At 36.2% G+C, this 26,823-nt stretch overlaps 1 protein-coding gene across 4 annotated transcripts in view; it reads right to left on the bottom strand.

Moving 5' to 3' along the window:
- The window catches only part of LOC108037631 (PAX-interacting protein 1), an 81,685-nt gene that overhangs the window by 10,854 nt on the left and 44,008 nt on the right, over window positions 1-26,823 (bottom strand). For 2 of the 4 annotated variants that reach the window (XM_044460511.1, XM_044460514.1), the window contains one exon: window positions 14,374-14,412. The exons of the other annotated variants lie outside the window; for them this stretch is intronic. In XM_044460511.1, coding sequence (XP_044316446.1) covers window positions 14,374-14,412 — 39 coding nt within the window. The remainder of the gene's footprint in view (window positions 1-14,373; window positions 14,413-26,823) is intronic. 4 annotated transcript variants of the gene reach the window in all.

Raw genomic sequence — 26,823 nt, 5'->3', positions numbered from 1 at the left:
TGTATAGTTAATGTTATTGTTATATATATAGTTATAGTTAATGCATTGGAAAATTTGACCAAGTCAATTTATTTCTGTGGCCTTATGGCCTCAAGAACATGTATCAATTATTATCTGCCAGTTTTTCTTCACTCCAATCGATTTTTTTTAGGCAATTGATGGACGTGACAATTTTTATTAACCCTTATTATTTTTTAGACCACATTTAATTTATTTCATTATATTTAGTAAGTAAGAACTGATTTCCGCATGCTCAAATTTGTGTACTATTTTAGAAAGCAAACAGCATTTCTCTGATTATTATACCCTTGCAGAGGGTATTATAATTTTGGTCAAAAGTGTGCAACGCAGTGAAGGAGACATCTCCGACCCTATAAAGTATATATATTCTTGATCAGGATCACCTCCTGAGTTGATATAGCCATGTCCGTCTGTCCGTCTGTCTGTCCGTCTGTCTGTCCGTCTGTCCGTCTGTCTGTCCGTCTGTCTGTTTCTACGCGAACTAGTCTCTCAGTTTTAAAGATATCGAATTGAAACTTTGCACACACCCTTCTTTCCTTTGCACGCAGTATATAAGTCGGAACGGCCGGGATGGGCCGACTATATCCTATAGCTGCCATACAACTGATTGATCGGAAATGCCATAACTGGTGTTTGTAAAGTTAGGAAGTTGGGATTTTCTATGGGTTTTATTTTTGGCCAATCAATCCGACCTACCAAATTTCATAAGGATCGGCCGACTATATCTTATAGCTGCCATATAACTGAACGATTGGAAATGTCATAACTATGGTGTTTTTAAAGTTAGGAAGTTGGGACTGAGTATTAAGAATGCATCATATGAATAATTTTGGAGATTATAATTTATGGAATATTCTGCAAGGGTATATCAACTTCGGCTCCGCCCGAAGTTAGCTTTCCTTTCTTGTTTTTGTATCATTTTTAATATTCTATAGTCCTGAAGATATATTATTCTAAAATTTGTTTATTTGCGAACCGATATCACATCCACCATTAAAACTTGCTAAAGGTTGGAAAAATAATAATTAATATCCAACTTCAAGGTATAATTAAATTTAACTAATCTGCTATATCTTTGCTTCTGTTAAAGGGAAGTCAATATAAATGCTTTTAAAATGAGGAACACTCTACATAAGTTTCAGGAAGAATCATTTACTGACTTATATACACTTTATGTTAGCAAAGTCCGATATAATGTTTGAAGAATTAAGGGCACTCACGTCAGGCCTACATTAAATGGTTTCAATTTAAACAATACAAAATATATTTTCTAAAGCTTAAATATTGTTAATGTGTTTGTATAATTTACCAATCTTTTAACATTTACCTATTGATTAGTTTCCCTCAAACTCCTCATCTTCCATATATTTTTTGAGCCTACAAAGTGCTCCACCAAACCTCACTACCTTGACCCATAAGTGCAGAACAATGGGTACATGAAACAAATTGGCATTCAAGGCAATAAATACGACTGCGAGAACAATAGAGAAGAAATTGTCGGACATGGACATATAGCGATGTCCGGGGAAAAAGGAAATCAACCTGGTCCGCAGTCAGAACCAGAAACAGAACCAGAACCAGAACCAAAAAACCAGGCCCAGTCAACCACGAATTGGAAGCGAGACGGAATGAAGTAAAAATGTTGACCAATGCGCACAATTGGCAATTTGTGAAGTTAAGCGAAATTAATGAGCTGGCTGCTGCCATCGCTCTTGCACATACAAAAATATATAAATATACAAAGACTTATAGGCCGTGTTGGTAATAGCGAAAAATCGTAAATTGTGCAAATGTGGGTGGGCCAAACGGCTAAATAAAAGACCAACGTACTGGAGTTGGAGGGCCTGTTCATTAGTCACACATTGGGGATATATATATTCAAGGTGCTTAAAAGCAATTGGCATAAATCTACTTCTTTGACATTTGTGCGTCGTATTGTGTTGCATCCCATTCCCATTTTCATTTAGGGGCTTAGCATTTCGGGTCCATTTGCTCTTGGCCAAAAACAATGGCTCTTTGATGTTGGTCAATGATTTTTAGTGGTTTAACCTTGAGGCTTATGAATGGGCCCCCGTTGCTGTTGTTTTCCGATGGATTACTTGGGGCACTGGGAGCTTGAGGAGCGGTAGTTGATTGCCTGACAAGAATGTGGTGATAATGCCCAATGACCTTAGGAGTTTGGTTTTACGGCCAGGTAGACCCACTTGTTCCAAGTGGAACATCATTCAAATAAAAACAATTTCATTGATTTTTATTTCTGAACCCTCTACTGCAGGAACACCTTTCCAATTATGAAAATTATGAATATTTATTTCTGTTATTATTTTAAATATTTGGACATATTTGCATTTTTTGTTAGCAGGAAGTATGTAAAAAAGTATGGCATAACTAAAAATATCAAAACTTGGAAAACCTTAGAAAAAAGATTTTCGAGTACTGAGGGCAACATCAGAAGCAACGAACACCAGCGCCTGAATTTGTATCTCATTTGGCAAATTGCACTTGTAAAATGATTTCGCTTGACCTGTATATTTTCGTTTTTCCCATCCTTCAAATCCTCGCTCACTGCAATTAAATTTGTATTTTCTCGGTTTCCCTTTTCACCAGATTTTCCCGTTTTTCCGTCTAACTGCTGACGACACTTCAGTCTGTGAGACTGAGGGCTGAGAATTTATCACCTTTTGGGTCTTCCCTCGTTTGTCAACTTTATTCAATTTTGAAAACTGCACTGCCAGCGAGAAGAGAAATGGAGAAAGGGGATGCCCGGACAAGCTGCCTTCACTTTCATCAAACTTCTGGCATTTGACGCCGCGCTGGCTGCTTATTAAAAACTCAAACGCCCTTAGAGGAGAGCTCCTACCCCCCCTTGCCCCTCCCCTTGCCCCTCCCCTCGTGTTGTCCCACTAGCAGACACTTGGCTGTCGAGTTGAGTGCTGAAATATTGCAGCCCCTGTGGGGGATCCCCCGATTCCCAGTTCCCAGGCCATTCCTGTCTGGCTTGCTCCGTCTGCTGCTGTTTGTCATATTCCATTCCACAGACGAGTGGCATTTTGGTGGAAGAGAGGAGACGGAATTGCGGCACAGAGAAAATCTAAGGATGGAGGATATCTAAGCTATAAATAGAAAAGCTAGTTCAGGCTTCCAAATTAATACTTCAAATCTAATAAGACCCCGTTAAATGATTAACGATGTTAATAACAAAATTCACATCAAATAAGCTAATCCCAAAAAATGTTATCAAATTAAACTTAAGAGATATTGTGGTAAGCATTTTAGATTTTAAAATTTAAAGAAAAAATTGGATCAATTTTTCTAACTTAAGACATTTATAATTTAAGTTACTCCGTATTTTTTAAGGTTTTTATTTATACATTTCTGAAATAAGAGTTATTATTTTATATTTATTAGTAAGAAAAAATCCCATGATTTTCTAGTTTTAAGATATACTTAAGCCGACTTTATTCGCTTGGGTTTTTGGTTCTCAATTTTTTTTCTCAGTGTAATAACGCAAATTGGAGCAGAAGAAGTATCCTTGGTATCATATCAAAGATGAATGCTTTTATTTATTAGGGGCACGCAAAATTGGCTCAGCCAAATTAAAATTCCATTTGAAAGTGATTTGAAAAATGTTTGAAATGAATACTTTCCTTATTTTGTGCTGCATACTTTGAGGGTGTTCATGCCAAATTGCGCATACGCCGAATGTGACGCGTGGTATTATTTAAAAATGTATTTGTGTAGCCAAACCGAATAAAAGTTGCCCAGATAAAAAGCGATTCGAGTTCAGAGACGGAAAGAAAAGTTTTGCATTGAAAAGTTTTTTGTGGCGGAAAATGCACATACGGTATGCACCCGCAAAAATGTTTTGGTTCGCTTTGGTGATTGCTGTTTACTCATAATATGCAGCCAGACCTCTCTTTCTCCTGCCAGCTAGCCGTCTCTTTCTGTGGATTGTTACCTGTTTCTGCCTTGATGCGTTTTGTTGCATATAAATTGTATTTGTTGAACTTTATAATGGCAATGAAGTTGATGTTTTTACGAAGCAATTTGCTACAACACAACTTCTGTCTCTCCGCTTCTCTATGTGTTTTTTTCTATTTCCTGTTTTCTTTCTCACTCTGGCTTTTCTTACTGCTCTGCTCTTCACGGCAAACTTCTGCCAAGTTTTCTTTTCAGGCTGGTCTCATAAATTTTTATTATGAATGCACATATTTTTCAGTTGCAATCTTTCTCGGCTCTTGTCTCTTTCTAACCGGCTATAGCCGTCTCTTTCATTGTGTGGCGTCTGCGGTGCAAATATGTGGCTAAGTTGGTGGCCGAGTTTGGTGCGGTTAATGTATGCTTTGGCAGCTATTTTGGCTTTCCACCATAAATTTTGCGCCGAAAATGTAAACTTGTGTAGCATAAATTAAATAGCCAAAAAGCGATGGTTTTTAAATTCAAATACCCATATAAATGGAATTTTTGAGGGACAATATTGATTGCTTTATGTAATAATAATTGGCGGCTGTTTTGAGCATTTATAATTTAATTAAAACATTTCTCACACCCTCGTTACATCCTCGTGTAATTTGCTTTATATATGGATTTAACCTTATTTATATTGTGCCTCGCTCAGCATTTACGCAAATTTCCCAGGTGCCTTATTTTTCATTCAACAGCAACATCCTTACTCGTAAAATCCAACAAGCTGAGTGTGCTGCGAAAAAGGCAGCTTAAAGTCCTTAAAGGCCAACGGCAAATGAATTATAAATGATAAACCAACCGAACGGTGGCAACCTTTAACAGTTCCACCTCAGATCTTTTTGGGGATATGGCCCTTGAGGGCGATATATACATTTCACATATGTATATTTGCGTGCATTTCGTTTATTCTTTTGTTCATTCCGGCTGTGCTTTCATACGCATGCAAAGGGATTTGCAGTTTTGCGCAGGAACTGCTGTTTTTGCACTCTTTCTCCATAATTAAATATATATGCGAAATGTTGAACACTAATAGCCAAGTAACTTTTAGTGAAATACATTTTAATGTTTGCTTTATCAAGTTTTTTTTTTAATTAACTTTTTTTAAGTCTGCTGACGGACAGTAACCATTCTAGTTATTTATTTGATGTATTAATATATTTATAATAAGGAAAGCGAAGTAAACTGTGTTTTAATGGGTAGCATACACCAATGTATAAAGCTAGTTTTGATAATATGTCCAAGAAATATCTTGTTATGTGGATAAATAATTTTTGTTTGCAATAAACCTGTTTTGATATTATTGCCAGTTAATTTTTTAGGCTCCAAAAATTGTGTAAATACTCATATTAAAATTTTAAAGTTTTTTAAAAGCAACTATTTTCATACTTCTAATTTATTCGGAATATACAAATCGGTTGAACGAAATTTTTTATTTCAGAAAAACGATTTTAGTTTTATAAAAAACTTATATATTCCATAAAACAATCGGGAAGAAGATAAATAAAATGATAATTTTTTTGTTTCTTAACATATATCTATATACTCCGAGATATAGTCATTTTCAACGACTTCATAATTACGGTTTTACGTTTATAAAACTCGGACGACTACATCATATTGCTGTCATACGAACAATGAAAAAGATTGTCGCATCGAAATGTATAATATTTTAAACTTGTAACAGCTGTAAGGGTATATGAACTTCGGCTTGCTGAAGTTTGCTACCTTTTTTGTTTTTAATTTATATTGTTATATTTTTTCCAATGCTTTGTTTTTATGCGTCCCTACCATTTACCACGTTAATGCTGAGCACGCCCCCGCATATGTTGGCAGGTTGACCTGTGCCCCGTCAGTTTGCTGTCATCTGCAGCGCCAGGTGGCCCTTTTGTTGAACATCCAAACCTGCACTACATTGCACCTGCTGGGCTCCCTGCCCCTCCCCTTCATTATCAACGCCTGCCGCCCTATTTTCGCCCCTGTTAAAATTAAGAATGGTGCACCTTGCTGCCATTTGGGTTGTAACTGACCCACGGACGGAGGATTCGCATGCCGACCTCACCTCGTCCATGAATCAACGCCACGCCCCGCACGCCCACAACTTAATGCGCCTTTGTGGGTGGTACTGCGGTGGTTTTGAGGCATTGTTGGTTTGATAAGGGCATCGAGAGGTCCGTTTATTTGCTCTAAATGTCTATCCATTTGACTGACGGGAATGTTTGTATTGGGGCAGGCAAATGGGAAGCAACAGGGGTGAAAGGGGAAACAGAGAAGGATGTCTAAAGATAATCAGGATGAAAAGAGGCAGAAATTCAAGCTCCTGACAGCTGTCAGTCGATGGATCTGTCTAAAATGAACTAAAGATATGTCAGATATGCAGATATACATGGATATCCAAAGGGGCTCATTAAAATTTCAGAAAATAGAGCTGTTCAAAATGCAACTTCTGTTAGAAAAAGGGTACGCAATGTTTTTTAATAAGTAAGAACACATTTACTTAATTTTTATAAGTACTACTTCTAATACTTAGTATTTTGTATTCTTTAAGATTCTTTTAATTCAAACTACGGTATTAAATTTTTCTATTGCGTCTTTGTAAAAATTTAAAGAAATTAAAATATTTTCTATTTTAATTAGTCAACAATATTCGCCTTTCAATACAATTTAAAAAGTCTTTGGAGTTATTAAACAGCAGTCTATTTGAATAGCCAACTCGTGAAAGTCTCATTAATTAGCCGGCATTTCTTTTGGCAAAGAAAACCTCAACTATCCGCAAAACATTAATGACGAAGCCAGTCGCAAAGCGCCTTAAAGCCTCCTGGAGCAACCACCCCCCACCCAGTGAACTCGACTATTTTGCAATTCAAAGCTGCAAAAAGCCACAGCGAAGGCCAGAAGTTTACTTTGCATGGAGATTAAACCACAGAAATACTTGCCAACGACTGCCTGCAATCTGCTGTTTCTCCGAAAAATTTGACCTGGACATTTCCAAAAACGCCTGGGGCTTTTCCAGGACACATGAGCGGAGCCAGGGGAAACTCACATGCAGCCAAAAGTGTCAAATTTATGAACGGCTTGCTAAACAAATTTAAAACTGCCACGCCAAGGATGCCAAGAAGGGCTGCAAAAAAGGAGTGCACTCGGGGGCAAAGTTTAGGCGAAAAAAAAACCGCAAAAAGTTTCGGTTTCTGGTCAGCAGTACCCGAAAAACCGCATTCTGCGAGAGAAGAGGAGTGCAGCCAACAACCGAAAATGAATTTTCACTATTGCCAACTTTGTGTGGGGATGTTCAGGGTGGGCGGTAGGTGGGCGTGGCACAGTTACGCATATTATTTGTGCAACGCAACTGTGGAGCTCGTAAACCGAACGCTGGCGCTAAACGCTTGCCATAAATTCATTTAGTAAGGCAACACTGGCCATAAATTGCGGAGCTATCGATTGCACCGGAAGTCCAAGTGGCGATGGGAGGCTAAAAGTGGGTGGCCAGCAAAAGCAGCAAAGTTTTACGTCGGGGCAGGTTTAGGCCAAGTGTCTTTTCCTTGCCGATAAAATACGTTTTGAATTTTGGGTTTATATAATTTCATTGTTCAAAAAATATTAGGTTAGGTTCATTTTAAAACCGAAGGCTTTATTGTTATTTTAGATGAAAGGTTAATAAATTTGTGGTTTTCCTTTATGCTTTAGGAAACAAATTTTACAAAAAACAAGAGAGAACGCTATAGTCGGGTGCCCCGACTATCAGATACCCGTTACTCAGGTAAAGGGAGTGCGAGGGAGATGGAGATAGAAACTTTGATCACGCATAACTTTTGAACGAATGGTCCGATTTGAAAAATTTCTTCTACATTTAGATAGGTATTGATAAACACAATAAAACTGCATTTTTACTTTTTCGAAATATTTAAATTTTTTAAATCGTATATAAGCGATTGTGGGCGTTAAAGGGGGCGTGGCACCATTTTGCGCTGCGTAGGAAAATCTACATGCAAAATGCCAATCTTCTAGCTTTTATAGTTTCCGAGATCTCAGCGTTCATACGGACAGACAGACAGACAGACGGACAGACAGACGGACAGACAGACGGACAGACGGACAGACGGACATGGCTAGATCGTCTCGGCTAGTGATCCTGATCAAGAATATATATACTTTATAGGGTCGGAAACGCTTCCTTCTAGCTGTTACATACTTTTTCACGAATACAATATACCCTTTTACTCTACGAGTAACGGGTATAAATATCAATTAAAAATTAAAAAAATTAACGGAAAATATTTAAACTTTGTATTACTACAAGAAATTATGTTTTCATAATGTCTTCGACAATAAATTTATGTAGATTAATTTTAATAACAGCTATTTAGAGGTTTTTTTTCTAGTTCCACTACTTTTTGTATCTTTCTCTTTTTGTTAGTTTTTCTCAACAACTCAAATTTATGTTTTGGCTGTCAACTGAATAAAGACAGCCGTGTTTTACACTTTTAGGTAAAATCGAGAACGGAAACTAACTTTGGCCGAAGTGTCTAATACATGTGCAGTTATACCGTATTTGATTATATCATTATCGATCGCCATGATTTATGAACTGGATTAAAAAAAACTCAAAGGATTGCCCTAAATGATAAAAAAAACATAAGATTGTGCAATAAAAATGCAAATATAAATAAGTTTCGTTAAAAACAATGAGATTTTACAAACTTGACAATATCGTTTATTTGACAGCTTTTGAAAAAAATGTCTTATCGGCCACTTTTCAAACTGGAAATGTGTACATATTTACACTGATCTGGTATTGGGATGATGACAAGCAGAAGAATACATTACAGGGTCCAAAATAACCCCTTCATTGCAATACAAACATCTGGCTAAAACCATTATACCTTCTGCAAGGAAATAAAAATCTAAAAGCAAAATCACCTGTACAAGACATCATAAATTTAGGCGGAAGCGGAAGTAAGAGTGGCACAGGTGAATAAAAAGAGCAGTGAAGCTTTTTTAAAACTGCTCGTTATAATAAATGGGGCAGCGAAAAGATACCAGCGAAAATAAAAAAAACAAGGTGCGACGGTTGTCTCCAATTAAACTGACGTCTTCGAGTCCCAGTCTCATTATGTCCTTTTTGGGCAGCCGGCAAAACTTAATATTAATGACTTGCTGGGAAATTAATTTCTTCACTTGACTTTCACTCTTCGACAGAGGGTATGGTATGTTGGCCTGCCCTCTCCTGTTTCCCGATCCCATTTCCACGTCCGCCTGTTTTCCTTGAACCCCAAGTGGGTCAGCATTGATTTCCGTCGGTTGATGGACGCCAAAGACGCTGGCCAGGCGATGGACGCAGCTCATAAATATTCCAAGCGGCACGCCAAACAACCTTCCCGCCCCCTCGCCCCCCCCGCTGACCAACCCCGCCCCCTTCGACCCCCTGAAAAAGTGACAAAACGAGGCGACAAAGTTGCTCAACATCGATATGTTGGACTGCAAGGGGGCGGGGGAAATATAAGGAGACGCCACTGCAGAATCTGCTGCATTGATTGAAAATAAATAAATTCGTTCAGTTGATGGTCAAGACGGATGGAGAAAAAGTTGAATTGGTTTCAAAGGGACCAGGAAAGTGAGGGACTGGCTGAGAAACGAAGAGTACAAAGCAATCGTTTTTAAGAAATAATTTCAATGAGCTGTTTGTATTTACAATGGAGGAATCAATATGAAAGGAATTCTGCGAGCTAAATTAAGTGGAAAGTCTTTGAGAATTATAAGGATATTAAGGAATGGAAACGGTGAAAATAAAATAAATAAGATTTCGTTGAATATCTCGCCTCAGACACACAAAATGAATATATTTACCAAAAGCCATACCGAAAAGCGTTTTGAATAAATACTTTTGAATAAAATATATCATCTTAAGTGTCTTATTGAAAACTCCGATTTGTACGCATTAAATCTAACTTCATTTAAAGTGGGCTCTTAAATTGGTTTATAAATCTCTCGATTGAGCCAAAATAATATTATTATTCTCTTGACTTAAATTTGATCATATATATCCTTTAGTGCAGCAATATTTCTTCAAAGTGAATCAATAAATTAATTAAGCTCTTGCCCTTCATTGTGATTCTAAAATGCTAAAAGTTCAACCAAAGCGCTCATCTGTGTTTGTTTATTTAATCGTATTTTATGATGAGCAGTTCCTTGTAGATTATGTGAGAAATTCTCCCCTCGCTAACATTCTCTCACTTCTGTTTTGCTTTTCTTATTTTCTTTTTTTAATTTCTTCCCAATTTTGTTATTTTTGCCCTTGTATAAATGATATAAATATCATTCACACTTGCACCTTACCGACAGTTGCACATGCATACGCACCCTCCTAAGTGTTTGGCATGCATATTTAATGCCAGTTTTTGGAAGTTACCACTTCCCTTTGAGACGTTGCAATTTATTGATTTAGTTCGTGTTTTATTAAATTTCCTACTTTTTCTTCATTTTATAGGTCCATGACAGGCTTTTGGCTTGAATAAATGATGATGCTGCCAATGTTGAAGGGCTTAAAATTCATGACTAAGGGAGCATTAACATTTTGAAAGTTTCTCGAGAATTTGGTGTGCACTTTAGGAATATTGAATGGAAGGGGAAGTCAAAGTCAATTGTCTTTGGTTTTGGTATTTAGGGTTCGTTGGCTGGGCTTACTCATCTTTTGAATTTTAAATTTATTAATTTCCCCTTTTCATTGGGGTTTTGATAATTTTCGCTTAAGCCATTTCATTAGCAACCGAAACTTCTCAACCCATCATTCTTCTTCTAATTTTTTTACTTATTGTCAACAGTTTTTGTGAACCGAACTTCTGCCGCAGCCTCTTATCAGTGGTATGTTTTCTCGAGAGGAGAATACAAACCCAGTTTATCGTACATTAAGCCCGTTTGATAAGTGCTCAGTCTGTTTTCCCTATATCTTCCCAGAGCGCTAGCACTTTGAACTCTGTTTGAGGTTTGCCCTGTAAAATTTTTTTTTAGTTTTTCAGCTTGGAGTTTGTGGTTACCCTTTTTTCCTGCTATTCAGAGATGTTTGCTGCTCCTAATTGAATGGCCCCACAGTCTTACAATTATATGCTACTCTGTGAATGCAATTCACATTCCCCTTCCTCGCACCTCCACCTCCTCCGCTTTTCCCCGCCTAATTTTCCCCTTGTAGTTGCCGCTTTTCCCGCCCTAATAGAGGCTAATGAACTGCGGCTGCGGATTGGGAGGGGAAACTCCATGAAGGGGGCGGATCTCAGACCAGGTAGAGTTGTGTGTACATAAACCTAATTAGTGAGGTGAAGATGATACATCCAATTCAATTGCCGTCTGAGTCCTGACATTTGTGAAGACAGGGCAAAACTTAATGAAATTATTTTATCAAATAGACATTAGTCCGTCAATAAATAAATAATCAAAACGTTTGTATTGGACAACATTTTGATAACTAAAACTTAATAGATGGAAAATATTATTAAGACATATCAATGCATAGAATTTTTAAACGCCAATAGAATTTGAGGTTTGTTAATAAATAAATGAAAAATATTAGGAAGAATCGATTCTAAAAAATAATTGTAATTGTTTGAAATATCACCAAATCTTATTTAAATAAAATCTTTAGTGAAATTAAAACAACAAGTCACTTTGGTTTCACGGTGCTAAGAAAATTAAAAAGTAAATTTTGTAAACTTTTTAACTTAACTTTTTGAGTTGGGGTAAATAGAATGGGAAGCGCAACTTAAAAAAAATTGTAGTTTTATTTTTGTTGTGAAACCCATGTAATAATAACCCTTTGCAACAATATTTAAAGGCAGCTCGTTAATTTTCTTTAACAATTGCTCACCTAAACCTTATAACAACAGTCAGCCATAAAGGAAAATAAAATAAATCAATTAAATTCCATGCTGGCAGCAAACAAAATCTGCGACACATAAACATTTAATAATTAATCTTTGTGGCACAAATGTTTGCATTAAATTAAAATGGCAAGCGTCTGCATAACATTTATAAAAGCAAATCCAAACAATTGAAAGCCGTTACGAGGTTTTTGCGGATCGCAAATTGAATTTGATGTTCGGGGGACATTTTAATATTTGTTTCAAATATTTTCGCTGATACTTAAATGGTTTTTTTTGTGCGCATTTAGTGTCAGACCTATTTGCATATGCATATGAACAATAAAATCCGATTGTTTCGACGGGCTTTGGTTTTTTTTTGCGGGACAAATAAATGGCATTTACTGCTATCTATTCGTATTTAGGTTCAGTGTGGTTTGTTGACGGGTCATTTGGGTGATTCCCTCTAGGAAAAACAAAGCCACAACAACACAAACATTGACCCACATTTCAATTTATTTTATTTGCTGCGGGTGTCGTTGTGGCGCATTCGTGATTTGTGCGAGAAAAACACAAATGAAAGTCATAAATTGTACTCCAACATGGCCCTTTTTCCCATTTCCCATTTCCCGAACCCATCTCGTCCAGGCTTCCTCTAAATAGATGTGGGTCACAGGGTAAGTAATGTACGTAATGTAGTAATCGTAGGATATGGCCATGGAGGCCCAAAGTCATTCGCCAGTCAAATCAGCGTCAAGTTCGCGAGCCAACGTTTCAATTAAAGTAAGTTCGCGGCAAATGATTCAGACTGTAAGACTGTCGGCAGACGGGAGCCAGACAAGTCACGTTTTCTTTTCCAGCGCCAAGAGCTATACATATATGGAAATGAATCGGTCGGGCTTTATACCCTACATGGAAGTGGGTCGAACGCAAGTCTTGCATTGAATCGGATTCGGTGATGGAGAGCGGAAGTCTTGCTTTGTTTGTTTGGAACTTATAGTCACTAATGTATAAACATATGGGCATTTTAAAGACATATTTGTAACTCGGTTCAAAAACTTGTTTCATGTTCTTGATGATTAATAACTTTGAAAAAAGAATACTGTTTGTATAACTAATACTTATGAATATCATTTTGAATTGTATTAACATTTGATCTTCTAAAACCCAAACTTCCCCAACTTAAAGTAGTATTATTTACTATTAGAAATTTAACTCGAAGTTTGCATAACTCAAAATGCTTGTTGAAGTCGGGAAGTTCAAAAACACAAGTTTTATTGTGTTATTCTATAATTCTTGTGGTTAGTCTCATTCTTGTGTTAATTTTTCTTTCTCGACATTTATTTATATGAGCACTGTGACAAAGAATTCATGTTCGAGGGCATTCAAATCTTCCCCATAGATTTCTCCCCTCATATTCCGATGATTTTGCATGGCAGTCGGCGGCAGTCGACGCCAATTTTTAATTGAATATTCAAAGCACAGACTTTGCATCGGCATGGCGCACATCGAATTGATGGACAGGTCTTTGCTGGGTGCGACTCTGTTCAAATAGAGATCCGTTCTCTATTCAGTGTGTAAATATTTGCAAAGCGATTGCAGATGCAGTGGGAGATGGGGACTTGGGACTGGGATCTGGGATCTGGTTGTCGATCGTTGCTGTTGATGGTTGACCAACAAATTGGTCACGATCGTTAAGCAAGACGCCTATTGTAATTGTTCGGAATCGGAATCGGAATCGTTTGCAGGTCATCCACCCGGGACTCAACAGATGCATTTACAATTTATGTGCACATAGACGATCGCCGTGATGATGGGGGCGTATATGCATGAGGCAAGTTCAATGCAACGGAAGTGCCGGCGATTGTCAGGAGTGGTTGCGATGCGGTTTCGGTGTGGTTTCAGTTCAACTTGCGTGTCTATATTTTACATGACAAATCGATAGGCATTGACTAGGCACTCTTATAAAAATGGGCGCGCTAAGCAGTGCCTAACAATTTTCATTTATTAAACAATTTTTTTAAACGACATCCCAACGACGACTTTTCTGTATCTAGTAAATTAAATGTATAATATACACATATAAGTGTAAAATGATATACAAAAATTCAATCAAAATGTACGGTGCTGCGAAGAAATAAATGTATTACTTATAATATTTTCTCTGATAAAGCCGTTACAAAACGCAATAGTTACATTCAACATATGATCAATTCTCTCGTAATTTTCTCAATTTACCCTTGCGGGTATTATTATCTAAGCAGTACTACCTATATCATATTGCTGCCATAAAAACGATCATAAAATTACAATGCAAGCAAACTTCTGTTGTTTTAAATTCAGAAATATTATTTTAATTTCACTAAAACCGGATACTAGGTTTAGGGTCAAAGGCCCGCCGGTTTCTTTGCTTTTAGGCGCATCGTATTCAATGAATCGTTTCCATTATACAAATTGCTGGTGTATCCGCTATTATTTTGACCGCAACTGTCTACAAGAAAACCGCCATGTGGGAGGGTTTTATGTTGGTGGCGGTACTTACTTGGTCGCCGTTGTCTTCTAATGTCTTAGCCGCACTTACCTGCAACGAAAAGAGGAAGAAGAAAAATTATTTCAGTTGCACTTGAGTTCGGTTCAGATGTTTGTCCGTGGGCGGATCGAAACAAAGTTGCAATTGTCTGAGCCGGAGTTCTGTAACATTTCTGCCACTTGCTAATGTGAGGCAGCCATTCAGCCATTCAGTCATTTGGCCTGGCCAAAGTTTCCACTCTTTTTAGGAGAGCATAAAAAAGTTACTGCCAGTAGTTAAGCCCGAAGACAAAACCGAGTTGGCTAACAAGCGTCGAGATATCGGGGAGTGTGTTGCTTACATTAAATCAAAATTGGTAGCAGGAGTGTGAGTTCGGAAAGCACGTGGAAAAGGCGAATTACAAAGTCATAATAGGAACTCTATGTATCAGAGCAGAACTTGTCTAAACCAAATATAAGTTAAATGTATAAATATTTACAAAATAGTTATTTGATAATTAAGCAGGGGTGGCTCAGAATACACCTCACCTTTGATTCCGCAAAAATTTATGAATCAGGGACTACTGATGAAGATCTTTCACTAAATACTCCTACAGAACATAGCTACATTTCTTTACATAAACATTGTTATGGGAAATGAGGTTGAATTCTCATTCGCTGATAACTTAAAGAAAATTTTAAAACTATTTTGAAATAAATACTTCGAAGTCAAATAGTTTTACCTGGCTATGTCGCTAAGGAATGTTTCAATTTTTTTAGCTTAGGTGTTCATTTTTTCAGATCGCAATTCGAAAGCTGCGATCGCAAATCTATTAGAAGATAATCATTTGATAAATTAAAAAATTTAAAATTTATTTTCTGCTCAAAGAAGTAAGAACAATCCTTAACAAATATAAGGATATTTTAAATTGCCTTAGCAGAACATTTTAAAAAGGTTTGTCAAAATTGCATTCGCAATCCTGACAACTTTTCTTTAAAGAGTTCATGATCGTTGTAATGATTTCGATTTGATAAAAAGGGAAAGCTTTTTATATAATTAAATAATATAAAAACACTCAACAGTGACAAGTATTCAATTATATTTCCATTATAGCTCAAATTCTACACAACCTGCACCGATAATCCGTAGTTTTGTTTAAATTTGCAAACCACTCTGCCGCCTAAGGTTTTCCCATCCTTTGTTGTTTTCCATACGAATCTCCATATAACCATAATCACCTCGTACTCAAACATTGCCGAAACCCCAATCAAATGTGGGTGTGCCTTGTTTCCCGTCTCTTTCTTTCTCTATCTTAACTGTCTTCTTTTATTGGTGCGTGTGCGCTTTTGCAGCAACCTGCAACTTGTTGAGTCACTAGGGTGTTTAGTATTCAAGTGACGGCCCCCAATGAATAACGAGCCATCAATCATGGGTCGAACTACCAGCAAACAATCTAACAATATCGAGCGAGACCTGTTTCTTCCCGCGGCAACATGTTGCTGGTGGGCAGCAACAATATTGCTGGGAGGATCTAGGTGATAAATGATAGATCAATCAGATATGCCGATTTTTATATCGTTAATAAGCTGTAACTGATTTTTGTTCCACTTTTCAGTTTGAGCTATAGTAAAGGTAATGTTTAAGAAAATCTTAAGAGTTATTCCTTAGTTGGTACTACCGATAGTATCGTGTCGTGTCATCTCTAATTTATGAATTTCAGTCTTATGACAAGTGAAATGGCCGATTACCCCGCAAAAGTCTTTGAAATTGGCAAAAGCTGTCAGGCCAAATATATATATTTTATTTGTTGCTCCTGTGCAACTTTCACCCAAGCGTTTAATCTTCTTTTTCAAACACAAAAAATGCATTTTTCCGTGGGTGGTCTGCAGCCTTGCCTTAATTTAATTAGTTCAAAGAAGAGATTGCCATAGTGCACAATTGAAATAGTTTTCAATCAACAAAAAAGTCAATTAATACGCTATAAACGCCACTAACACACTAACACATGCCGCTCCAATTTAAGCTTGGTTTTTCCTGCTAAATGAGTTTTAATTGCTCAGACATTCGCGAAGTAACTAGCAAAAAAATCATAGACAATTGGGCCACTATCAAATGAACAAAAATAGTTGATTTTGCTAATTGCACAGCAGATTTTTTTCCTAGCTGAATTGTTTTTACTTGAGATTAAGCTTCATAGTTGTTTAGCTTGGTTTTGTGGCTATTTTGTAATGCTTTATAGGCTGTTAAGTAAAACGAAAACTATAATTAGATATTTTCTGAGTTTTTCTCTTCCAAATGTCTCATATACAAATATTCAAAACTCAAAACTTTAATTCCTGTAATTATTTAAAATTTGACTTCCTAATCTTTGGATTGAGTGACTCCAACGCGTACCCACAATTTTTTTGTGAAAATTATTCCTTCAATTTAGGAGTCATTGGTGTCAACTGTTGAATAATGTTTTCTTCAATTTTAAAAAACCGTTTAGAAAGTGCGTGTCTGGCAACGCCTCCAGTTTTTTTTTTGCGGGTGCCAAGCCCCAAAATCACATTCAATTATTCCCTTCACACCAAACGAATTATGCAAAAGTGTCACAGCCATTACAGGTCGTCTAGTGAACACCCTACTTCTCTCCCATTCCCCATTTTTCTCTAGGGGAACCAGAATAGGATCCGAATTCCAGCCAGGGAAATGCCCAACCCCCCGCTTCACTAAAAGAGATGTGGGCACGCGACAATTAGCACATCATTCACACATGTGTGACAAAGGCAGAGAAATGGTGAAAAGAGGGGGTGGTGACAGCGGGAAGGGGAAGGGTGGGAGAATCGGCGAGAGAGAGAGGCAGTGAGAATCCGCTCTGTGTGCGTGTCGCTTTACCGAGAAATGGAGCATTTTATGCTCCAATAAAAATAATTAAGTGGCGTAATTGATAATGACTTTTTTCCTCCGTTGTTTTTTGTTTGGCGTGAGTTTTATTTTTCGTGTCATAATTTTGTGAATTTATGGCATCATTTTTAAAGGCGTTACCAGCGTTTTTTCATGTTTTCATTGTTTGTGTGCGTCGTCAGAAGCGTGACAATTTTATAATCGATGATGATAAGCAAAAGGCAAGTGTGTTTTGGGGACTGTGGATGCAAATGAGCGCCCAGCTGATTAGCTGAATGTTTTTCGGAGATTCCGAAGGAAAGTGCAAGTGATAGAGCCGATTTCACTAAGTTTTCAAAGATTAGTGTGTTTTGAATTAATTTTACGCAAGGAACGAAATGTATTTTCATTAAAATATAGTTGTAAAATATTTCGAGTCAATTGAGGGAATCCACAAATCTTTGAAAATATGTATAGAACATTGTTAGGATATTTTTCTCGTAAGAATAATAATCCAAATAATATACCAAAAAAAAATATTAGGGAAACTAGTACAATAAAAACAATATAAATTTGTTGTTATTATGGGGCCATAATAATGAGTTCGAGGTTCAAAAAACCAAATATTGTTTTTTTTAAATTTGCCAAATTTCGATCAACGATTTCAAAATGTCATTTCGAGAAAAACAAGCTTAATGTCTATACTTTGCGGCTTACAAATTAATCTCTTTTACTCGCTTCGTCTTAAAAATTTACGGAGGTGTTCCCTAAAACATAGTTAAATAAAATTAATAAATATAATTTTAATATTAGAAAGCCATTAAAATGTATAACGTTAAATATTTTAGCTTCAACCCAAGGTAAGTCCCTTTGCACGCACTGTGTTCTTTTAATTTATGTTGTGTTGGGCAGCAATCTTTATTCACGCTTTCAATACTGGCAACTTCAACAAGCTCATAGATCACTTTAATGGCATTCGGTCTGGGCACTCCGTCTCTTTCTGAGCCCAATTGTCCGTCTCTTTCTCCTGTTCTTATTTAAAGTGCTCGCCCTCTCTGTTTTAGCCATCAATGAAGGCCGCCTCTTTCACATTGGTAGGCAGTCGAGTGGGGCGGTGGGCGGTGGGCGGTGGGCGTGGTAAAAGTTCAACAGTTCGACGGAGCTCTTGATACTTTTTATGTTCTCGTTGTCATTGCACGTTGCACTCTCCGCTTGTCAATGACAGAGCTTGAACAAGTTTTTTCTTTCGCCAGCACTTTTTATCCATTTTTCGATTTTGACTTAGTCGGTGTGTGTACAACTGAACAACAAACAGGAATCATGTTGGGAATTGTTGATGCACTCGAGATACTCGAACTTGCAAAAAGGAAAAGTGAATCAGGATGGCAACCGGGCGAAAATCCAACTAAATCAATGTTGAAGTCTGAATAAAGTACAGCAGAAATGAGGTTAAAATTGCGGATGTCTTGAATTTGAATTGAGAGAAAAATTCGGAGTACTGATAGCCATAACAAAGTCTAATACAATTGAAACAAGTAATTTACTTTACTTTTAAGAAGAAAATCATAAATTATAAGCATTAAATTAGAATACAAATAATTTAAAGCACCTTACTTTTTTTCTTTAAAGAAAACAAAGCAATTAATTTGTTGTAGGAAACATAATTTACTTTAATTCTTTGTACTAGCTTTGCTATACAATAATTATTACAATTACAAATCCTTAAAATGTATTTTCCATTCCTTTGTTTGGGGTTCCACTAATCAAATCACTTTTTAAACCTATTTATAAACAGCGCTGCACTGAAACAAGGGGAAACTACATCGAAACCACAACACGTTTCATTTTTTATTGAGGAGCGCTGCTTAATTCATTAAATATTTCCATTGTGTTGCTTAATTTCCCTTCCAAAACGGAAGGTCAAACGGACAAACTCTAATTAGCAACGCCCACTTTCCGTTTCCATTGGATCTATTTCAAAATGTATCTGACGAGTGCATAACCTTTCCAGTGCCCACTCACCGTTCGATTTCATTTTGGATTACACTTTTATTGATTATAAGTACTTGTGTTCAACTCGAGTTTGTGACAAGTGCTGCAAATGACACTTTAAGATTCGACTTTTGTTTGTTTATAGTAAATTTTTAAAACCCTTGAACAAAAAAAAGGCATGAAATCTCCCAGCATAACGAATGTAGCAAGATAAAAGCACAGTCAGTGGTGTGTCATCTGTTAAGTACCTTTGTTTTGTATTTGAAGTTCAGTTTTTGGTCAATATCTGAAGTTGGATGATAGAAAAATACATAAGAATGATTAAAAAAATGACAAACTAACTTTGCAAGGCCAAAAACTAGAAATATATAGGAAAATATATTTTCTTCAACGAATAATAAATATAATAATGATGAAGGCCTCTCCATTTTATTACGTTCTTTAACATCTTCCCAAAAGATCACTTTAATGACAGCTGCACGCAATGAGCCCAGATCCGACCTTTTTTATTCCCACCCTATTATTATCATATCAAAAGTCAATGATATCCCGCTCGAAACACGGTCAAGCCCCATGGAGTTCATAATCATTTGAATTGCTGACCTCCACATATCGACACTGAACTCATCACCATAAACCGAAGCACGAACTCCGAACTCTGTCCCCTTGGTGCCACTCCTTTGATCAATTAGAAGGAGTGAGACCTGCACTTGGCTTATGTCAAATGCACTTTATCCACACTCATAAATATTTCTGGTGTATTAAAAGTTCAATATTAAAGATCAGTTTAAAAATTTATTTTTGTAAAATGTATTTATGTTAAAGGATATAACGTGCGGTTATATAAGGTTACTTTCACATACGTTCAGAATAAAAGTTTTGTAAATTAAAACTTTTTTTTGAGTGTAAACTAACGTGGCGCCTCAAAAACAGAGAGGGAATGCTAGAAAGGGGCACAGGGGGGATTTCCATTAGAGACACGCAACGAGGGAAAATCGGGAAAAGTCTTTGCCAGAGCAGAAACGCAGGGAGACACGAGCGCCGACTACAATTTGTTTGAAGACACTGTGTGTGACACACTTCAAGTTGTCAGCATTTGATGGCTCACGGTGGCACTCAAAAGCCAGCAAGCCACTCCCATTCCCTCTCGAATCTGCCCCTTTCAGACCCAATTAAGCAATTTGTGGTCGACCATCACATGAAACACGCACGCTGACCATTGGCATTCAGGAGAACAAAACCTATAATCTTTTATGCGCCATTAATGGCCAAACAATTATATTTATATTTTACTAGCGATAATAAAAACAATTTTCCCTTTGGGTCACAACACTAGTTGACATTTTCTATTATTTCACATTTTTTTATGCGATCGTTTGACTTCTGTGGCTAAGCATGAAAGTAAGGGTTTTTATGGCCATTTACTAGATAAGTAATAGTTGTGGATATGAATGTTTTTATGGAGCTCAAAATGGGGTGGGAAAATGGGTCAAAGATCTCGAAAGATATGAAATTTGATAGAGCTGTAAACCGATTTGGAGTTTAAGCCAATAGAATAGGGTTCGGCTTTCAGAGTGAAAGTGGTTTATAATTAAATTATGATGAAATTATAGTTAAAATTAATATAATGGGGGCCAAATATTTTCTTGGTATGTTTTAGAAACGTTTCTCAAGGGTTTATTATTTATTACTTTATCTGCGTATATTGTGTATTAATTTCGCGTACTTCCAACCCATTTAATTTACACCCCACAGATTTTGAACTTTACGGGCATTCTCTGACATTTATGGGTAACTTTACCCCTCAACGAAATCCACTCAGCCACTTTGGCGATTCGAGTTGCAAACTCCAACTTGAACTCAACCTGCTTGAGGCACGCTGAAGTCTGCTCGAAATTTATGGTTGCTTCTACTTAGCACAAGTCAGAAACGAAGCCGTCATAAATTTGGCCAAAGTATGACCCAGAAGTTGCTGCGGGGTGGATGATAATTTATTAGGGGAGGCGAGAGGCGGCTTGGCCCGATGATTTAATTAAGCTGAGAATTAAAAACACGACTAGGCGCCGAGAGCAAAAGTAGGAAAAAAAGCATGAAGCAAAATAACAAGTTTATCTGACAGATACAAGACAAGAAGTCAACATGTGGTGGAGAGTTCAGAGCAGGCCACCCATCAACGGGCTGTCAGTTAGTCATCTCGTGGATCACCATCACTATCTGCTTCGCTTTTTGCAGCAGACATAAATTCAGTTAGCTGCACTGCATACGAAAGTATCTTGCAGTAGTATCGTTCTTGGTTGATTCGTTAGAAGGCAACTTTGTGCGGCTGACTAAACGCCCGACTGGCGAAATGACTGCTGGAATGCCCGACCGAATAACTCAATGCGTGTGCACTTGGCAATTGCCTCTGTAGGGGCCTCGCTCCCCATTTATTCGGGCATCCGAGTATCTGTGTATCTCTCGGATGCAATCTGTAAATCGCCGTTGGCAGCTCAAACATTGTTTCCCACTCTCTCCCTTTCTCTTTCGACCGCCCGCATTTTCAATCAGTTTATGTCAGTCGAAAGATTTGACGAGGGCTTCAATTCTTATTTCTTGTGTTTTGTCGCTTTTCGGCAGTCAATTAAATTTCCCCAGAAATTCAATAACCAAGTCCAATGGAATTATGAAGAGGGCAACTTGTCACCGCATAGTTAGGTTTAGTCGGGGAAATTGGGGAGAAAGGGTTATGGTTATTACAAGCAGGGCGGAGTGAATTAATTTAGGGAAATCCTATTTTTGTGGCACCAACTGTGTCGTGGTTTTCCCTCTTAAATAATTTATATGTATTCTAAATAGAAAATAACTCATCTGTTATACCAGCGATTTAGCTTATGAAATATTATATCACTCTTAACCCCGATTTTTAAAGAGAAATATTACTAATGATCAAGTTTAAGCAAAGATTGTACAATATACATATTACAAATATGTATTCATATGTACGATATGTCGACCAAAACATTTTGGATTTGGTTTGCCGCCTTTTAATGATTTTTTTTTAATTTTTAAAACTCCTGCGAGATGCATTCTGAATTTTGTTCTATGTTTTGGTTTTATTTGTTACTAATTAATAGAAAATGTTGGCTTCCCAAATGCAGCAATCGTTTTGAAAAAACTCATTTAAAATGTTTTGCATTAGCTTAAAAATCAGTCAAATTGTCCTGCCCGGTCTTCTTTATTTTATAAACTACATTGAATACCAAAATAGCATATTTCAAATGAAACGAATTAATCAAACCAATTTCAAAGAGAAAGGAAATTCATCCCTAAATGCTCCCACTTTTTTTGTTACTTTCATCATTTTATGCTACGCAACTCGTTTGCCTAATCCCTTTAATAATATTATTTTTCAACTCAGCTACCTTTTTTCCATAAAATTCTTTGAATTTCTTTCTGTAATTTGTCCCCTCAAGCAGAAGAATCGGAAAACCCTCGACGATGAATGATGTCTCGATTTTCGGATTGGCTTCATTTGGTTGCCCAACATGCGCATTGTTAGGCTTCATTAACTTTTGCTCGGCGATTGAGACATTTGCACTCAGTTGGAACATTTGAAGAGCAATCGTTAGCTGGGCATATTTAGTGGCTTGCCAAATGGTTTTTTTATACATTTTCAGATTGAATTTTTTCCTTTATTTTTGTTTTATCTTTTTGTTCATCCTCAATCATTTTACGTTGTTTATTTCGATAAATAGATAGTATTTCTTCTTCCGCTTGTTTATTCGGTCAATTGCTTTGTTTATAAGTTCTAGAGCTGTACAATTGTTTACAAGTGTTAATTGCAAGTAAAAAGTGCCACTTGCACTTGGAAACAACTGGTGCAGTATTGGAAATATAAAGGGAAGCAAGTGGAATTCGGGGCATTGAACTCAAGTCGATGCACACAGATATACTCGATTCAAGGTGAAATTCACCGACTAAGGTAAACCAAACAAAACAATGCAACACAGGTTATTCATATTTTCTCCATCTGAACAATTCTTACTGGGGGAATTCCTGTTCAGCACTATTAAAAAAACATTTTCTTTCTTCACTATAAAAAAAAAACATGGTAGATAGATTTATTTTATGTAATAACGTTCTGGAGAAATCTAACCTCGGGCAGAACATTAAGTCCACGTTTTTAAGCAAGCCTTGTCTGAACAGCTTTAAACAATTACGTTAAGCCTAACAAAAGCATTAAAATAGTTTTTTTTTGGTTAAAACAGGTCTTCACTTTTGTTAAAATTAGGGTTAGCTTCAACCTTGTCACACCTTAACTTATTTTAAAAATCTTTTTGAAGTTTCGGTCTACCATTTTGACCCTTAACAGGTCTTAACATAACTTCTACTGATGATGCAAAAAGTAAAAAAATAGCTTGGGATTAATGTAACAAGCAAATCAATTATTTCAATGGTTCACAAATTAAATAGACAATTTGCTTAAAAGTAATATAAGTTTCTTTTTTGGTTAAGTGAGCCTTTTTGATTAAGGAAATGACTATAAACTTTTTTTGCATTTTTTGCCTGCTTCTTGCCTTTTTTATCTCGAGTTCTGGGAAACTTATCTTGGTCATTGACTTCTAATTTTACTGGAAATATACGATTTTTAACTCAATACAGTTCAATAATTTCTATGTTACACTTCGCTCTTTTGTGTTGAATTGAGTTAAGAGTTAAATTATTGAATATATAATTATAATAAGCTATTTTATGTATTTAGACAAAAACATAACAGAAGTTTGTCTGCTTTTGATTAAATTAAAATTTATAAGCCCAATAATTGTTTTTCTTTTTCGCATAATAAGTTAATTTAAAATCTTTTTAAATAAAAGTTAAAAAGATAAAAAGATTATGAAAAATTCGGAACAATAAAAATCGGACAACAATAAAAATTAGCTGCCGGTACCTATTTATAAAATTTGATAAATCAATTTATATTACTATATTCTGCATAATAGTAAGTCCTTTAATATCGAAAAAATTACAATAAGATACAGGGATATATTAGTTGTGGGTTACCAGACCTTTCTTGTTAACAATAAAACTATTTTGTGAATAATGAAAAAGACTCTGTTGATTTCGATCCGCATTTTATTATTGTTTATTCTCAATTTGTAAGCCCTTTATAATGTTTTTGAAGACGAGCATTTCCCGTATTTAATCAAACAATTATACAATTATTTATACAACAATGATGTTGTATGTGTAAACACAAATCAATTGGGGCGGAGACCATAACCAATTTGTGTGAGTTTGTTGCCAAAGAAAGCAAAGAAAGGCCTACCAAGCAAGTTGGTAACGTCAAGACCACACAGCCGAAAACTCCAACATTTGAGGCGACTTCGCCTTGATTAATGGCCCAATCCGGCAAAAGACGGAAAAGAAAATTATACACTACATCTTTCGGGGAAAATTGAAAAGCCAATCGCACGGACGGAATTTTACGGGGCTTGTATTGATATTGTCGGCAAAACAAAACAGCTCCATACAAATGATGTGTCAGTGGTGCCGCTCAAATTCGACAAGGCAATCAAAACGAAGTTACCTCCGATTCAGAGGAGTCATTAATCACCAAAAGTCTCAGGAAAATCAGACGGGCACCCAATAACTGGAGTACCAGAAAGCAGTGTAAAAACGAGAACAAAAAGAAAGACGATTTAAAATAAATTAATAGTGGTATGTACTCAAAGGAGGGGATTGGATTCTTTGGTTGGGGCCGTTCCAATGTTTAATTAGTTTGCAGAACAAAAGCCAAGCGGAGGGAGATATATAGCTATACTTGACTGTTGTTTTCTTGCCAAAGTGTCTGAAAGTTAAGTTTAATAAAAGCGACAAGCCAACAATGAACTTTTTGTGTATGGCAGATAGTAAAAAATATGTGTAGGGGTACAGCTATAGTTCGTTAAATTCAGTCTTAAAACTGAAAATATTTATACATATTGTGTGAACTACTTTTAAATTTAATTTGTTCATATAAAAATGTTTTTTTTTTTAAATTATGAAAAATTTGTAAATTTTATTTTTTTTTATTTACTAAAATATTCTTTTGAGATATAGTAAATTTTAACTATATCAAAATTTTTTGTCAAAATCGGACAAGAATATCATATAGCTGTCATAGAAACGATGGCAAAAAGCAGTGCGAAATCGACAAAGCTTTATTGTTTTTAGTGTAATTGAAATGTAGTCGTTTTATAATAACTGCAAGGGTTTCTTGTTTTATCTAATTTTGAAAATGTCATGCCCATTCATAACAAAGTAACTACATTTTTTTGAAACAATATTTGATTTTTGAAATATTTTATTATGTAGTCTTATAAATAGTACAACAATAAAGATTGTCAGTTTTAAAATCCGAATATAGTGGATAGTTTTCAGTAAAAGCCAAAACTTTTCCATCCTTGGCCTCAGTACGTTTATATCAAACAAGAAAAAACAAAAAAGAGAAATGCAAAGTGAGCCAGACTCCCTCAGGCAAGACTTTTTAAAGCTTCTCCACAATAAATACAAGCAACTCAGCTGAACAGGACTTCCCTTCCCCAACTGGCAAATAATTAAAATTGTGAGCAAACCAAAAAAATACACAAATTCGTGCAGAAAATAAACTAACAGAATATGGCATAAAGATTGTGTGGAAAACATAAACACAAATTAAATTCAAAGTGAGCGCAATGAGTAAAATAGCTCAAATAAAAAACGAGGACAGAAAATAAAACAGCGGAAAGCAAAAATTTAATTCTGCTCATGCCCAAGCACGAAACAAGAAAAATATAAAATCAGAAAGGAAGAGCGGAGTCGGAGGGATTTGGGTAAGTTGCTAAGGCCGCAGGCCAATTTTTGTGCGAAAACGATGGGGCTATGGGCGGTGGGCGGTGGGCGTGGCCGTCACACAAATTTTTAGTTAATTAAAACTAAAAGTGAAAACGCGCAAATTGCGGGTAATAAAAGCGCTTAAAGCGACACGGGGGACACTAGAGGGTAAAAGGGAAAATGAGTGGAAGCGAAAAGAACCGGGCACTGTTGACTAAATGCAAATAACGATATACAACCAAAAGGAAAATATAACAGTGGGTAAAAGAAAGGAAATAGGCAATGAAATAAATGAGAGTTCTGCTCAAATACGTGATTTTTTAAAATATTGCTTTTATATTACTTAATTATAATGCCTAAAAATGATAAGAATTACTCCAACTAGAATATTATTATAATATTAAGCAATTGGAAAACAGCAGCATGAAATTAAAAATTTATACTGGACCTCATTTGGCAGATAACTTTAGCCAATACAATACCAGTAGACATCTATTTATTTATTTATTTATTATTAAATATAGAGAAGTTTGCAAAACTAGACTAACTTAGTTGGTAAAGCGCTGGCAACAAGGCCTTCGGCTTTTAGGTTAATGATATGATATCTATTTATTAGTGTATTTACATATTGTTGACATTTATTTTTACAGTGTAAGGGCCAACTGAAATTAGTTGAAATAAATAGGAAAATATGCAGGCTGCTGTAGACGCAAAAAAGAAAGATCCAAAAAATGGAGAAAAGAGCGAGACCGAAAAACAAATGCAATTTACAATGCTAACACAAAATTTGAGTGA

This window comes from Drosophila rhopaloa, unplaced genomic scaffold (genome assembly GCF_018152115.1).
Source record: "Drosophila rhopaloa isolate 14029-0021.01 unplaced genomic scaffold, ASM1815211v1 contig_2, whole genome shotgun sequence".
NCBI lineage: Eukaryota > Metazoa > Arthropoda > Insecta > Diptera > Drosophilidae > Drosophila > Drosophila rhopaloa.
The sequence above is the reverse complement of the archived record's forward strand: the minus strand, read 5'-3'. Positions and strand labels throughout refer to the sequence as shown.